Below are 16,417 nucleotides of genomic sequence, written 5' to 3' on the forward strand. Positions count from 1 at the left end.
CCAAAGGGTCCTGTGCACCCTATAGTGATTGGGCCCTAAATAAAAAAAGATAGATAGATAGATAGATAGACACAGCATATGAATAATACTTATATTAGATATCCCTCTTAGGAATTCATAGACTGAAGGATTTTTTTAGATCCATAAACAGCAGGATGTAAACGCAGTGCTTGTGTTGTTTTTGGCGCCCCCGTGTGGTCAGTGCGTGTGCGCGCGCGTGTGAGCGCCGGGACTCCTCCCCTTCTGCAGAGCAGCGAGCTCTCTCTTCCTGCGCTCAGCTCTATGTGACACTCAGCACTTGGCGCATTGTCTTTTCCCCCCCATTTCATTTTATTTTTTCACCCCACTCTTTGCATTTGGATATTCGATCCGCAGCTTGTGCGTCTTTCTCCTCGGTGCTTAGGGTCGTCTTCTCCATCATGGGCAACAGGGACGACGAATACGATTTCTTGTTTAAAGGTAAATTCTGGGGAGCCGCATTCTCCTGCACTGGGAGGGGGTTACCGCTTCGTAATCACCCTTTTGTTTTCTAGTCACTTCGATATCCGTGAAAAAAAAAAAATCGTGCCGAGCCACAATAACACTTCAGATCTTTAGATCCTGTGATTTATATCCTGTGTCCAAACCCTGATCGCTGACATTAACCCAGGGACAGGAGAGAAAGCGCTTGTCCTTGCCAGGTTCGGATCAACGCCCGCAGCAGCATCGATGGATAGGCGTCGAGATCGATGTGCAGAACATCTGGATTTACTCGGCTGGATGTTTTTATAGCCAGTGTGAGCGCAGGATGGACAGGCCAGGCCCTTATGTAGCCTATATAACACTGAATAAGATGATAATAACCAAAGACATACATGTTAAAATAGTCTTAGGCTGTGCATTTAGTTATTCCTGTATAGAGTTATGAAAATCAAACATTCGTATTGTTGTAATAGATAAAGATCTGATTATTCAGACTGATTCAATGTAAGATAATAATAATAATAATAATAATAATAGTTAGTACTGTGACCTTGCACCTCCAGGTTAGGGTTCGATTCCCGCCTCTGGGTTCGTGTCTGCATGTTCTCCCCGTGCTTGGTGGGTTTCCTCCGGGTACTCCGGTTTCCTCCTACACTCCAAAGACAAGCAGATTACACTGTTACTAGTTGGGAGTTCCCAAATTGCCTGTAATACGTGAATAAGCGTGTGAGTGTGACTGTGATTAGCCAGGCTGTACTCCGCCTCGTGCCCTAAGTCTCCTGGGATAGGCTCCAGGCCCACCGCGCCGCTGTACACAGGATAAAGCGGTATGGACGATGAGCGAGTGAAAAATAATGCAAAAGGAAGCACACTAAAAAGACCTAGTTTAGAAAGTGTGACCTATTAATAGATCAAGCCGGTGTTAATAGACAAGCCGGATACAAAGAAGCCCAAGGATATAAAGTATTCTGTACTGCAGGTTTCTTAGGCATGAGAATAGAACCAAAATCCTTCAAAAGAGTGCCAGGTTGTGGAATTTGATGAAGCACGGCTGCCCTGCAACTTCAGAGTTGTGGGTTCAAATCCTACCTGAGTATGCTGGGTTTCCTCCGGGTCCTCCGGTTTCTTCCAACAGTACAAAGACGTGATTTTTCCAAGTTGTTTTTTTCATAGTGTCTGATTGGTTGTGTCAGTGTGTATGTGAGCTTGTGCCCTTAGCTTCCAGGCTCCCGCGACCCTACACACATGTGGAACCATATGACTAAATGCCTATAAAATACAGGGGGGATTTGTCTTGTTATCAGATGATAAAACACACAGCATGTGTCTGTCCTATATATATATATACCCTAATCAACAACAAAAAAAATCAAATATGCTGTATTTCAAACTGAATCTTGAGGACGCTGGAATTTGCTGACTTTGTGCTTTTTGGCTGTCCGCAGTCGTTCTTATCGGGGACTCGGGTGTCGGAAAGAGCAACCTGCTGTCACGTTTCACCCGCAACGAGTTTAACCTGGAGAGTAAAAGCACGATCGGAGTGGAGTTCGCCACCCGCAGCATCCAGGTGGACGGCAAGACGATAAAGGCGCAGATTTGGGACACGGCCGGACAGGAGCGCTACCGGGCCATCACCTCGGCGTGAGTGCATCATCAGCTACTATCAGGCTTGTAGTAGGTCTAGCCTGTGGCTGTTGTACATCTGTACATTCTTTCTGAATAGCCTTACTATGTTAGATTACATTATACTTAATCCACAAAATTACTTACCTTTGTTTTGGTTAAATCATTCTAGGCTTAAGAGGCTTACAGTCTTAGCTGATTTTTTATGTCAAAAAAATTCTTACGTAACCATCAAACGAGACCGACTTAAAACCATCCTTTAAGTGTCCGATCTCCTTCCCATCCGTCAGACCAGACCAGCGTGACCATGGTGACATGCTAGCTTACTTTCCCCCAAAATGCTAATTTATATATTCTTAATTAAAGTCACAAATGCTCTTCTCCATCTCAGACATCTCGAAGAAGAGGACACGCCCTCCAGAAGTCTCATACCTTTCTTTAATGTCCTAAGATCTTCTGTCAACCTGTTTGTGCTACTAATGCTAATTTACTGTATTCATGGCTTTATTGGACATGTTAATTTGGAGACCAAAGGAAACAATCCATTACATTGTTTTTTTTTTTTGGTAACACATTGGATTGCTAATTAGGCTGCCCTGCACATTCCTCTATTAAAGCGTCTATTGTACAGTAGATACGGACTTGTTCAAGACGTATACTGTACACTGCATATCCCATATTGTTCTGCTTTATCACATATTCTTCTTATAGTAGAGAATATTAGTGTGCAGTGCAGCATGTATGTAAAATGTTCTTTTGGTAGGCCATACTACACGTTCATGTGGCCGCTGGTCAGTTAAACAGGCTCACGGATGCCATCGTCTAACTCAGTTATTAGCTAGATCACTTTTGCACAGAGCGTTATCAAAGTAGTTGCTAGTGAAATTAAATTAATAAAATGTAAAAAACTAAATAATGTCCTTAGGGGCCATCACAGGGACAAAAGCACTTTCTAGGAAAATGTTACCAATATATATATAATATTATAAGTATTATTTCTAAAAATATATTGTTGAACGGTGGCCGCATGGCCGGTGGGCGATGGTTTTTGTGCAGGTAGTCAAATGTGAAATCAGCTTTCATGTCATGCTGTGAACACGTCACAGGCAATTATTGTGTCACGGATGCAATCATCCCCGCCCACACATCCCTACAGTATGGGCGTGTCACAGGCATACCTTACTTACTGTAACAGTAGGCAGCGTCATCATCACTTTTACGTCATACCGTGATCGTGTTATGACCTCTATTAAGTTACTGTATAAGAGATCTGTCAAAGATATCAAAGGATTTACAAAACCATTAAATTCTATTGTAAACAATTATGCAGCTTTTAACACTTTGGGATCAATGTTCACATGTTTAAAACATTTTTAATGTATACAAGTTTTAGGGTCGAACTCTTTTCGAAACCAGCTTTCATATGTTTAAAACCACCGAATTGTGATTTGGGCAGCACTGTGGCGTAGTGGTTAGCACCGTCGCCTTGTACCTCCAGGATTCGTGTTTGATTCCCACCTTGGGTCTGTGTGCATGGAGTTTTCATGTTCTCCCTGTGATTAGTGGTCTCCGGATTCCTCCCAAAGATGTGCATGTTAGGTAAACTGGCGTTTCTAAATTCCCTATACAGTGTGAATGTGTGTGTGTGTTCTTATGAAGCAATGTATAATGTATAATACAAAACAATACAAAAGAAAAAAAAATGTTTTGCTCAATAAAATATAAAAAGTCTTTTAAGTAGAGAAATAATTTTTTTTAATTACTGATATACAGTATAGGGCCAGCATGGTGGCTTATTGGTTATAATTGTTGCCTTGCACCTTCAGGGTCCGGGTTCGATTTCTGTCTTGGGATCTGTCTGCATGGAGTTTCCAGGTTCCAACCTGTTCTTGATGCTTCGGGTACTTCGGTTTTCTCACACAGTCCAAAGACATGCAAATTGGCGTTCTTAAATTGCCCGTAGTGTGTAAGTGTGTGTATGTGTGTGTGCCCTGCAATGGATTGGGTGTATGCCTTCTGGGATCCTTCCTGGGGTCCAAGGCTTCAGGACCCCACGACCCTGTGTACAGGATGAAGCAGTATAGATGACGATGATGATGATGATGATGATGATGATGGTATAATCCTTTTCAGATTGAATTTAAAGTTAGTAGAATACATGCAATGCCATTTTGAACTCAGCTTTCAACCTGTCAAAACTAAAGAGGTTTAGATGGGTCACTTATTTAAAATGAAAGGGGAAAGGGCGTTATTGGGTTATTTGTTGGCAGCATGGAGGTCACCGTATGCGTTATTATATGTATTCCTCAACATGTAATAGGAAAAAAAATCCTAGTAAAGAAACAAGTTCCGTATATCTGGGTTAACTTTAATTGCGACTGAGCACCCAAGACAGTAGGTTGTCAGTTGTTCTTGTTTTGCAGCCAAAATTATAAACATTTATTTTGCTTTGATTAAAAAAATTTGTTTAAAAATGACCATATTTTACCTTGTGTTAAGTGAAAGAATGACAAACTTTTAAAATGGTCGCTGTTTTCTACAAAACAGTTCTATAAAACCATATTACATCATCATCATCATCATCCTCAGAGTCGGGGGCCGTTATTGTCGAGTCTGTCAGCATGATTTATCTTAATGAACAAACAAATGCATGAAAAATGATTTCTTTTAAAGTATACTCGTGTAGCTCAGCACTTCAGTTTGTAGACTATACTGTAGCTCGCGCTACATCAATCCTCACCCTTACTTACCTATAAGATTTTAAATCATAACCACATACGTCATTGATGGAAATCCTAACCATACCACGAAAACCTTTCATCGATAGAATACGAGGTCTGTGTAGACTGATCGATGTCTTTAATGTACCATGCAGCTATTACCGGGGTGCAGTCGGTGCTCTACTGGTGTACGACATCGCCAAACACTTGACATACGAGAATGTGGAGCGCTGGTTGAAGGAGCTGAGGGACCACGCAGACAACAACATCGTCATCATGCTGGTGGGCAACAAGAGTGACCTGCGCCACCTGAGGGCCGTGCCGACCGACGAGGCCCGGGCTTTTGCAGGTACGAGGGACGTGATTAAAAAAGACTCGTCTGTATTATTCTAGAGGGGTTAGCATTGAACGTGAGACTTGCAAATGTTATTGTGTAGGTAACATCCATGATATAGATCGTCAGACCACATTCGGATCACATGTTACGACTAGTCCTGTCAATCGATTCAAATATTTAATCTAGTTAATCACAAACATAGTCTGTGATTAATCACGATTAATCACAATTTAAAAAAAAATCTGATTTACTTGTATTATAAACGTGCAATGTTGGAATAAAGGAATGGAAGATAACAGGTTAATGGAAACAGATTATGAAGTTTTATAATATCTCAAACATTAACATATGTTAAAAAAAATTTTTTTTAATGGGACCAGCATGTCATGCGGTGGCAATCTACTGACAGCAAGGCTCGAACCCTGATTCTCAGATCTGAAAATCAACAACATAGTGTTTTAGCCGCCTGAGCCACCGCTCTCGCAGCTTATAGCTTATTAATATATTTTTGTAAAAGTGGAGTTCCCTATAACGGTAGCTCCAGCATACGATTTTGGTTTTATCCAAACTTCCATCTAGAAGCTTTTTTTATAATGAAACTGGCTGTTCAACACACCTGGTGATGTTTCCTCAGTCAACTTATTATCTGAATTAAACGTGCCATTATCACACTCAGCCAGGTAACCGCACTGCGATTATGGGAAACCAATCGGATCAAACTTGGTCATATGTTTAATAAAAAAAAAAAAAAAAGTAATGCATTAAAATTTCTAAATTGATCGTATGCATTAACGTGTTAATCTTGACAGCTCTACTCAAGACCCATTTATACAGAAGCGCTTATGACACATGATGTAATGCTGCAGTCACATCTTTATATGACTTATACTATAATATATCTGTTGCTTGCCGATACTCTGTTAACTGTTTTATTTAATATTGTTTTACTGTTGCCTGGACACACTGATGCCTGGATAATAATAATAATAATAATAATTATTATTATTATTATTATTATTATTATAAAAATGCATTTCATTTATGTCTGATGCTTGGATAATAATAATAATAATAATAATGCATTTTATTTATATAGTCGCCCTTCACCCAAGGTCAGCATTCAAAATTAAACGAGCAATCAAATAATATTATTAAGTAGTATAATATTGATTGATTGCTCGATAAATAAAATGCATTTTCATAATTTTTTTCATTATTATTATTATTATTATTATTATTATTATTATTATTTGATGAATGTACAGTAATAGCGTAACCAAAGGCAGAGGCATATCTTGGGAAGTGTAGAGTGTTTACTGTGTTTCTAATTATTGATGAATGTATTATTTTACATAGAAAACGTATTGTTTTATGCTGTATACACGACAAGGTAAAATTGCTAATAATTATGCAAATATGCTATATGCACAAATCTAGCCCTGTTTTAAAATATGCATTAGACAGAATATCAGCAACAACACTCCTTAGTAACACTGCTGCTTAATGAGCCAGAGATATTCTAGCTTTCAGGAATAGATCCAGGCATGGACTAATAAGTAGACCATGCTTCTAGGACAAGCAGATTTCCTTTCAAGGCTGTTAGTTTTTTATTTGTAGTTGCCTGGCAGACAAATAGGTTCAACAACCTTAAAAAAAAAGTCAATTATGTTAAAATACATGCGTGGGCAGTGCTCTTACATCTATCCACAGTGCGCTAGCTAGTAAATGTATTTATTCTAATGGAGAAACAGTAGTCTATGTGATGAACTGAGAATCCTATTCTGCATTCAGCAAAGAGACTTACAAAGAGAAGGATTAAAAATTTAGGCTGGTGGACTTCAAAGCCATGTGAATGACAGTCATATACTTTTATAGTTTTTCCTGCAGAGCCATTCTGTCTGCTTATGTCCTTAGTCACGGTTATGGAACAAATGGCATCACTAAACTTTCCAGAGAGCGAAACAGGCGTACTTCAATGCATTTAGCAATTGGAAGAAAAGGAGGTAGGTGGAGGTTATACGATCGCAGGAGATGCTAAAACACTCTGTCATTGTTTGCAGAGAAGAATAACCTGTCATTTATTGAGACCTCGGCTCTGGATTCAACCAACGTCGAAGAGGCGTTCAAGAACATTCTAACAGGTACATCGGGTCAAAGGCGGCGCTTTGCCTTGCCGGAATATTGTTCACTTTATAGAAATGCGTGCGTGAGTATGATTTTTAATAGTTCAGCCAACTGGAGCAATGTTTCAGGTTTATGTGAGGTCATTAAACTGCAGTCTTGTGAGAGCAGTGTGATGCAATAGACATCCCGGTGTAATCACTCAAGCATGCACAGGTCAGTGTGCCATTCAAGCACATGAGCGAAGGCCGGGGTGGCCGGCCGCGCAGGCGATTCTAATCAGTACGGGTTTCAGGTAGTAATAAAGTGCGAACAATTCATAGGATGTTTTTTTTTGTTGTTGTTAGTTTTGGTGTGTGTCACTGGTTTATGATGGTTTTCATGTTAAAGTACTGCTTTGCAATAAATCAGAGCTTTTTAAATTCAGGTTTTTGAACTATGTACTGTACTTATTTTATGAACAGCATAGTTTAATCTGAACGTCTCTTTAATAAAGCATGACTACAGTTTGCTCAAGCAGCAGCTCCTTAACTTGGATTATGAGGATTTGTTCGGATCAGGATGCATCTGGGTTCCTTTTTAAATTGAAAGTATCATGATTGAACCTTATGGAGGTTGATTCCTAGCGTATTTTTGAGAACCCGAAGAACATTGATTATTATTCTCATTTGGGACACATTGGAAATTTCTACTGCTTATAGAAGTGCATGCTATTGTTGCTTTTGTAATGCTAGATAAACTCGCAGCTTATTATACGGTTATTCATTTTAAAGCATGTTATTCAGTAACTACCATAAATGATACTGTAACTACAGTGAAACTAAGAGCAAAGATGTGGAGGTAGGATTCTGTGCAAGATTAAAATGTAACTATAGAATATAAATTTCCACTTGCATATGTTATGCATTACTAAAATATGGCCCATGATCATTAAATAGCTTCCTGCTTTTGACTGATTCTGCAAACGTCAAGTAATACTGTATTAAATAAGATAATATCCAGCTCTTCTGCACTGTCTTGCAGAGATCTATCGCATCGTATCACAGAAGCAGATCGCTGACCGATCAGCTCACGACGAGTCTCCAGGGAACAACGTGGTGGACATCAGCGTGCCGCCCACCACGGACGGGCAAAAGGGCAGCAAACTGCAGTGCTGCCAAAACCTGTAACCATGACAACCAACGTCACCCCCTTCACCGCACACCCCACTACCATTATCTCACTTTTTTTCTCTCGACATCTCGTGCCGCCGACGTCCGTTTCGTTTGTGTAATATATTTTTTTTTTCTTTTTTTTTTTAAAGCTTCTCAACTCACATATGCACTCATACACACAGACAGACAGACAGACACTCGCACACACTTATTTCTGACATGAAATAAAATTTTACAGTACAAACCGTGGTGATGTGCATTTACTTAATGTACTGGAAATAATGGCCCTAGTTTAATGAAGCAGCCTGAAGAAATCTCCATAAAACTGTGTTTTCCAGCATGTGGTAGGCCTAATGGAAGTCATTCTGTTAGAGCTTATGGAGGTTGCTTTTGTCGCTATCGTGAGGAGAGGAACATTTTAGAGACATTTGTCTCATGAAATAAAGGATTGCATCATAGTTTTATCTAGTATGTGACATATGTGGTGGGAGCCAGCATGCCTCAAGCCATCGTTAATCTCTAAGGCTCACTCTGGATGACAGACTTTATTATAAATTGAAAGCAGACATCTGGCTGCCATAAGCAATTTTTGTTGTTTGTTATGGAGTAAATATGAAAAGCTTGTGCTATGAATTTAAATGCTGTATTTTTATGCACTCAAAAAAAAAGAAAAGATGAAAAAAGATTTAAATCAAAGTCATTAATCTAACTTAATGTTTTAAGCCAGAAAGCTAGTTATTACTTGATTAAATCAGTTCGTTCAAATACTTAGCTTCGTCCAGCTTGAACAGTTTCTGTTCACATTATTTAACTTTTTATTGTTGGTCAAACAGAACAAGACTAGTTAAATATTTTATCAACAGCACTATTCATGCACATCCAGTTGCACCCACGAGTGGCTGGTGTTGCTATGATCAATGTGAGAGGGTTAACATTCCACCAAGTCTCTCCTAAAAGTGCAGCCGATCACCTGCGACAGGTCTCCAAGTGATCAGTGCTTTTCTCCTCTAAATAACTCTAAATGCTTTTCTTTTGCATCAGTCAGGAGCTCAGACTGATCAGTCGGGTCTGTGCAGAACAAAATCAGATTAAAAAAAAAGCAATCGTGCAGCATTTCAAACTGGATGATCATTTCAGCATATGTATGAAATAAAAATGCATTTGGCTTAAAGTTAAATTAAAAATGTTTTTTTTTTTTTATTGACAGTAAAGCATCAACTTGCCTTAATACTTTGAGTTTTAATTGTCCTAGACATGTTAAGAATTCTACTTTCAGCAAGGATAGGAAGATCGTCAGTAATTTACGACAGACAACATTAACGTGCAGAGTTGTTGTCGGTCTTTTTAGCTGCTCCCGTCAAGGGGGTCACCACAATGGACCATCCAATCCGCACACAACCCCATAGAACATAACTATTTTCTTTAAAAATGGCCAAAATACTAAAATCAAAATGTTCTCAAGTAGAATTTTCTTTCTTTGCCGCAGACGTCAGTAAACTCAACAAATCCATCTTGACGTAAATTGAGTACTCCATTTTTTTGCTGAGAGTCTGGTAAGTTCAATTGTCTTTTTAATTTTTTTTCAAACAGCATTGGATTAAGGAGGTATCCATGTGGACATGAGTATAAAGTTACACAAAATAGCATTTTTTTTTTCTGTTGTTCCTTTTCTAAGTAAAAAAAAAAGTTAAACCAAAAACATTAATAAACAGAACCTTTATATCGATTATCGCACAGGAAATCTGACTGAATGAATCAGTGAACAAATTTAAATGAATCTTTTTGCTGAGACACCCAAGAAACTCAAATATTTCAGCTCTATCAGGTCTGCAAAGCCGGGCAGATCCAGAGAAACTCTTTAGCCATAATAATGCATACTGTAATGCTAAACTCTTTTGAAATAAAAAAAATAGAAAAAATAACCTCAAAAAGTGTTTTTTTTGCTAGTGATTCTGAGTGGACTTAGGACAAAAGAAACTAAAAGCGATGTCCCTAATCCTGCTCAGGGTCATGGTGGATCCAGAGGAGACCAACAAAACTGGAGAAAACCTACATTTATGTCATTTAGGAGACACCCAAACCATTTTCATCTCATTACACACGAGTACTTGAAGGTTAAAGGCCTTGCTCAAGGGCCCAGCGGTTGCATCTTGGTTGTGCTGGGATTTGAACCTGGGACCTTCTAATCAGAAGTCCAGCAACTCCTGAGCTACCCCCCCACACACTGGTGTCTCAGGTCAGCCTCCTTGTCGGCCTTATCTAAACTGTGCTGCAGTTGTACTACTTCAGCGTTGTGCTTTTGCCTTGGATTTCTGTATAGTCCTCTTAAGACTTCCACTGCAAGTCACCTATGGTGCTCTGCCGCCTTTTATTTAAACTTCATAAGTTTTGCCTTAACTCTTTTTCCCACTGGGGGTGATCATCTCTCAGTGACTGAATGGAGTGCTGGGAGGAGCTCAGCTCCAGCTGGTGAGATTGACCCATGCTCTCTGTGTTGTTCTTTTAGAGCTCAGTAGACATCTTCAGCTTTCCCCACTCAGACTGCTAGAAGGAATCTGGAGGAGACTGGTCACTTCTTGGTTACGTTCTTTTTAAGGCAGTCATGTACCAGGTGTTTCCACTTCTTGTGCTTCATCAGCTGATGTCTGTTATACATTTCGAAGACGCCTAATTGGATGAACTTGATCATGAATGACAAAACATTAGAAACTAAAGATAATGGTTTAAAGAAAAAGAAGAAGTGCAAATGGAAGATTTTGAAATTGTGGACTAGATTAATTCTGACTCTGTTAATTTTTTTTTTTTGGCCTTGGCTTTCTTCATAGTTCTCTTTCTCTCTCCAGGTACATTTTTAGCTCCCTCTGCAGGTTATCTGTGTTGATCTCTGCCGGTTGTCTTTTCCATTAAGCCATTTGCTTAGATTCCTTATCTTCTTCTCACACTCTTCCTTGCTCTTAACCTCCGGTTCTCTCTTTCAACCTTCTGAACCTTTGCTTTGCATACCATCAGTGCTTACTGAAGTGCATGATTCTTTTCCTCTGTGACTCTCAACTGCTGCCAAAGGGTGCAAGAGAGATCCTTTATATGTCCAAGTCCTTCTGTATAAACTTTCTGCTTTCTTGTAAGTTAAGAAGTCTTTGCTTCAACAGTTTGATTTTTCAGTCTCCACTTTTTCTTTAGACCGGTGGAGATAATTCCTCAGTGATAGGATGAAGTACTGAGAAGAGCTCATCTTCAGCTGGTGGGACTGGACCCTGTTTTCAGAGGCATCTGGTTTCTTTTGGAGCTCAGTGCTCATGTTCAGCTTCTCTTCCCCTGTCCTGATGAGATGCTGCTCAAGTGTTGTAAGCTGCATCCTTATTTCATTCATATTCAGAGATGGAGAGCACTATGAGATGAAATCAGGTCATTCTGCACCTCATCCTAGGGTAGTAGAAACACAGTAGTAATGTTTAAGCTAAGTCCATACTTCGAGTACTAAATCACTCCTACTGTAGGTGTTCAAAAATTCTCAGTGGTGCAATTTTGGTCCTACTTTTAGAAGTATGTGCAATTTATAAACATTCTTAAAGTAGTAAATCACTTTTATCTTTAACAAAAAATAGGAGTGCTCCGGAAAGGTCCTAACTGGCTAGGAGTTGCATGGAAATTGCATTCAGACATAGACATGATTAAAGGTTAGATGATAACTAATGGTAACTGAATGACACGAAGCTCATTAAAACAGATTTGGACAAAAATGGAATACTATTTGTGACAGATCTTGTGTGCTATGCAACTGGTCCATTGGTCCATTTATACATGTTACTAACAGTGAAGATGCAACTTTGCAACAGTGATGATTCATAATGTGAAATCATGCGCATCACTGGTTTCATGGAGTTGTTGGCTTCACAAACAACTTTTATGTCCTACTCTGAGGTAGGAGTATTATTAGCCCTAAATTAGCTTTCACCTTAATTCCTAGGAGTGATTTTGAAATACTTCACTGTGCTATAAACATTGGATCTAAACTATATGAAGCATTTATACATTTTATGCTAAAACTTGATGTTGAACTGGGTTACAGAATCTTGGGAACTTGCATTGTGCAAACCCAATTTAATCTCATGCTATCTTACTGAACTTTGATTGAAGGGTAATCTTTGCAGATGCTCCAAAAGCTGCAGGACATGCCTCTGTATGCCTCTGTTCCAACATTCTCCATCAAAGGCCACATAGTGAGTTTTTGGGAGAAAGGTTGAAAAAAAAGAGAGAGATTGCTAAAGTTCACCATGACAGCACAATTCTCAGTCCAGATGGTGATGTTAAGAACAAAACCTGTCTTTAAAAAGGTCATCCTGAGGTAGAGCAGACAGAATTTGGTTACCAGACAAAACAAAGTTTCAGATGCAAAATCAGTGAGTGTAGCTTTAGGTTAGTACAGAGGATTTCCTGCAGGTCAGCGACTTTGGAGACTGCTCAGCGAACAATCTCTGTATTCCGCTCATGCAGGAGCGTTCTAAATATTTTTATATTTAGAGATTACAATAAAATGTAGGAGTAATTGTTCAAAGCTTTTCATGATCATTGCATAATTTCATATGTGTTATTTCATAGTGGTAATGTTTTCCATCTTTGGTTTAATATAACAAGTGAAGTACATTGTCTGGGCATAAACAAGAAAGAAACTAACAATATTCAATTCGATTCAATTCAATTTTATTTGTATAGCGCTTTTAACAATTGTCATTGTCGCAAAGCAGCTTTATACAATCAAAAGAATTATTTAAGTCTGTATGTAATGTAAGTGTGCATGAATTAGGATGAGCAGATTGTCCCTGGTGAGCAAGCCGCGGGCGTAAGTTGCACGGAAAAACTCCCTGAAATGGTAAAAACCAGACTCAACAGGGGACCCATCCTCATTTGGGTGAAACAGAAAGCAGGAATTGATTTGCATTTATACAGTGTGTTAGATGGCAGGCAGTTCAGCTATAACAGTTGATGTTAATTGATGTAAATATGGAGTCCAGGTGGTTATTGGAGACAATTGCAATCTTGAACTATTGAGCAACCGCAGCCAAGTCAAGTCCTCAGAGAAACAGCTGTCAACAGCAGTTGAGGCCGGAACCGTCTTTACTGGTAAAGTGAAACCATCCCCAGACACCAGACGCATTCCAAATAGACACACGGGGCATCCATGCGACGAGATCTCCAACCAGAAGCGAGGCACCAGGATGGGTCAGACAGGTCAGGAGGGCAGAGGGAGTCTGGATCACTCGCAGCTCAGGAACGATATGTGTAGCTCGACAGAGAGAGGGAAGAAAGAGAGGGGGAGAGAGAACAGAAGAGGGGAGAGCAGAAGAGGAGAGATAACAGTTAGGTATTGTCGCAGTCACATAATGTATAATGTGAATGTATATTTACTGTAGAGTGCAAGCAGAGACTCCAGCAGGACTAACTATAACAGCTTAACTAAAAGGCGAGAGCCAGAAGGAATCACAGACATGAGGGCTCCCTGAGATGTAAAGTAAACAATCACCTCACCGTCAACAAACCTGAGTGATCAATGAGAGTGGGGAAGACAGCATCTAAACATACCAGTTCACCATAATATTCTACGTCCATGAGTCCCCCAGATCTGCCCCTTTACCCAAGACAAATCTATTTATAAAAATGCTTGGCTAAATAAATTGGTTTTTAGCCTGGACTTACACACTGAGACTGTGTCTGAGTCCTGGACACTCTTAAGAAGACTATTCCATAATTTTGGGGCTTTGTAAGAAAAAGCTCTGCCCCCAGCTGTAGTTTTCATAATACGCGGTACTGAGAAGCAGCCTGCATCCTTTGATCGAAGTAGGTGTGGCGGATTGTAAGACACTAGCAATTCGCTCAGAAACTGCGGCACGAGACTATTTAATGCTTTATATGTCAAGAGTAGGATTTTTAAATCAATGCGAAATTTCACGGGGAGCCAATGAAGTGAAGATAAGGTAGGTGTGATGTGCTCGTATCTTCTGGTTCTAGTGAGAACTCTTGCTGCTGCATTCTGGACTAGCTGAAGCTTGTTTATGCATCTAGTTGAACAACCAGACAGTAAGGCATTACAATAGTTTAACCAAGAGGTGATAAAAGCATGAACTAGTTTTTCTGCATCGTTTAGCGACAGTATATTTCTTATCTTGGCAATATTTCTGAGGTGAAAGAATGCTATCCTGGTGCTTCAAATGAAAGGCTGGAATCTATAATCACATCGAGGTCTTTTACTGTTGCACTCGATGAAACAGAAAGGCTATCTAAAGTTACAGTGTGATCTAAAATCTTACTTCTAGCTGAATGCGGTCCTATGACTAGAATTTCTGTCTTATCAGGATTAAGCAGAAGGAAGTTAATTAGCATCCAATCTCTTATGTCCTGCACACATTGCTCAACTTTAGTAAGCTGGTTTTTCTCATCTGGTTTTGCTGAGACATATAACTGTGTGTCGTCAGCATTACAATGAAAACTAATACCATGTTTACGGATTATGTTGCCAAGAGGAAGCATGTATAGGGGAAAAAGCAGTGGGCCTAAAACTGAACCTTGTGGAACACCAAACTCGACTAGAGAGCATGCAGAATAATCACCATTTAAGTCTTCATACTGATAACGATCAGTCAAATAGGATCTGAGCCAGGAGAGGGCTGTACCCTTAATTACTACTACATTTTCTAATCTGTGAAGAAGAATCCCATGATCAGTGGTGTCAAACGCTGCACTGAGGTTGAGTAAAACAAGCATAGTTACACAACCCTGATCAAAGGCCAATAGGAGGTCATTTACTACTTTAAGAAGTACTGTTTCTGTGCTGTGATGAGGCCTAAATCCTGACTGATACAGTTCATGTATGCTATTTATATGTAGATAATGTATGAGCATAGCTGCTCCGCTACTATTTTTTCGAGAATCTTAGAGATGAACGGGAGGTTTGATATTGGCCTGTAATTAGACAGCTGCTGGGGGTCGAGGTCAGGTTTCTTAATAATCGGTTTTATTAACTGTTAATTTAAAAGATTTTGGAACATACCCAATGCTGAGTGAAGAATTAATTATTCTCAACAGGGGTTCTGTTATTGCTGGTACTATCTGTTTAAGAAAATGTGTCGGTATAGAATCTAATATACAAGTATTTTTACAATATTATAATAATAATCATAATAATGATAATATTATGGTCAGAAAAAATCTTGAGTGTTCTAAGATTATCTAAATCCTCGTTGAAGTTGCATGGGGGGGATCGCATTTCCACATACACAATGTGTAAAAGAGCATTTCCACACACACAATTCAAGCAGAACTTTAGACATTTGTGTGGCCTTCAAAAAACACTTGTTAGTGAGACAAATAAAAAAAAATGCTTCAGTGTCCTATCGAGCATACAGATCAAGAGACTTCAGCGCAGTAGAAAAGCGGCATGCTATCTGCTAAGTCCAGATTGACCCTACTCCTATGATGCATAGTTCCTACTGAACAAGCCTCTGGATACAGTGTTGTGATCTAAAGTTGCTTCAATTGTGGCAATAAAAATATAATTCTAAGATGTAGAAACATAAAGAACCATGAAGTCCTTACCAATTTCTTGACCAGAAAGTTCCTCAAGCATGAGCTTTCCTTCTCTATTTGGTTTAATTGTGAAAGATCTGTCTGCTTCTTGTTTTTCTTCTTCTTCTTTCAGCTGCTCTCATTAGGAGTCCCCATAGCAGACCATTTGTCTCCATCTAATTCTGTCTACCCCATCTTTCCTTGTCACTCGAACCTCCTGCATGCCTCTCTCACCGCATCCATAAACCTTCTCTTAGGCTTTTCTCTTTTCCCTGTGCCTGGCAGCTCCATCTCTAACATTCTCCTCCCGATATACCCCTCAGCCCTTCTCTGCACATCTATGTCCAAACCATCTTAATCGTCCTCTCTAACTTTGCTCAAAAAACTGTCCTTTCTGAATTGCCCCTCTAATATACCCTTTTCTAATCCTGTTCATTCTT

General features: G+C 39.4%; 1 protein-coding gene across 1 annotated transcript; it reads left to right on the forward strand.

The window, feature by feature from the left end:
• Positions 1-243: 243 nt before the first annotated feature.
• On the forward strand, positions 244-8,661 carry rab11bb (RAB11B, member RAS oncogene family, b). Its single transcript, XM_053486605.1, has 5 exons — positions 244-459; positions 1,908-2,103; positions 4,961-5,154; positions 7,203-7,283; positions 8,287-8,661. The coding sequence occupies exons 1-5, from the start codon at positions 420-422 to the stop codon at positions 8,430-8,432; spliced, it is 657 nt and encodes a 218-aa protein (XP_053342580.1). The 5' UTR covers positions 244-419; the 3' UTR covers positions 8,433-8,661.
• Positions 8,662-16,417: the final 7,756 nt, after the last annotated feature.

The sequence above is a fragment of the Clarias gariepinus genome, chromosome 25 (assembly GCF_024256425.1).
Source record: "Clarias gariepinus isolate MV-2021 ecotype Netherlands chromosome 25, CGAR_prim_01v2, whole genome shotgun sequence".
NCBI classification, from domain to species: domain Eukaryota; kingdom Metazoa; phylum Chordata; class Actinopteri; order Siluriformes; family Clariidae; genus Clarias; species Clarias gariepinus.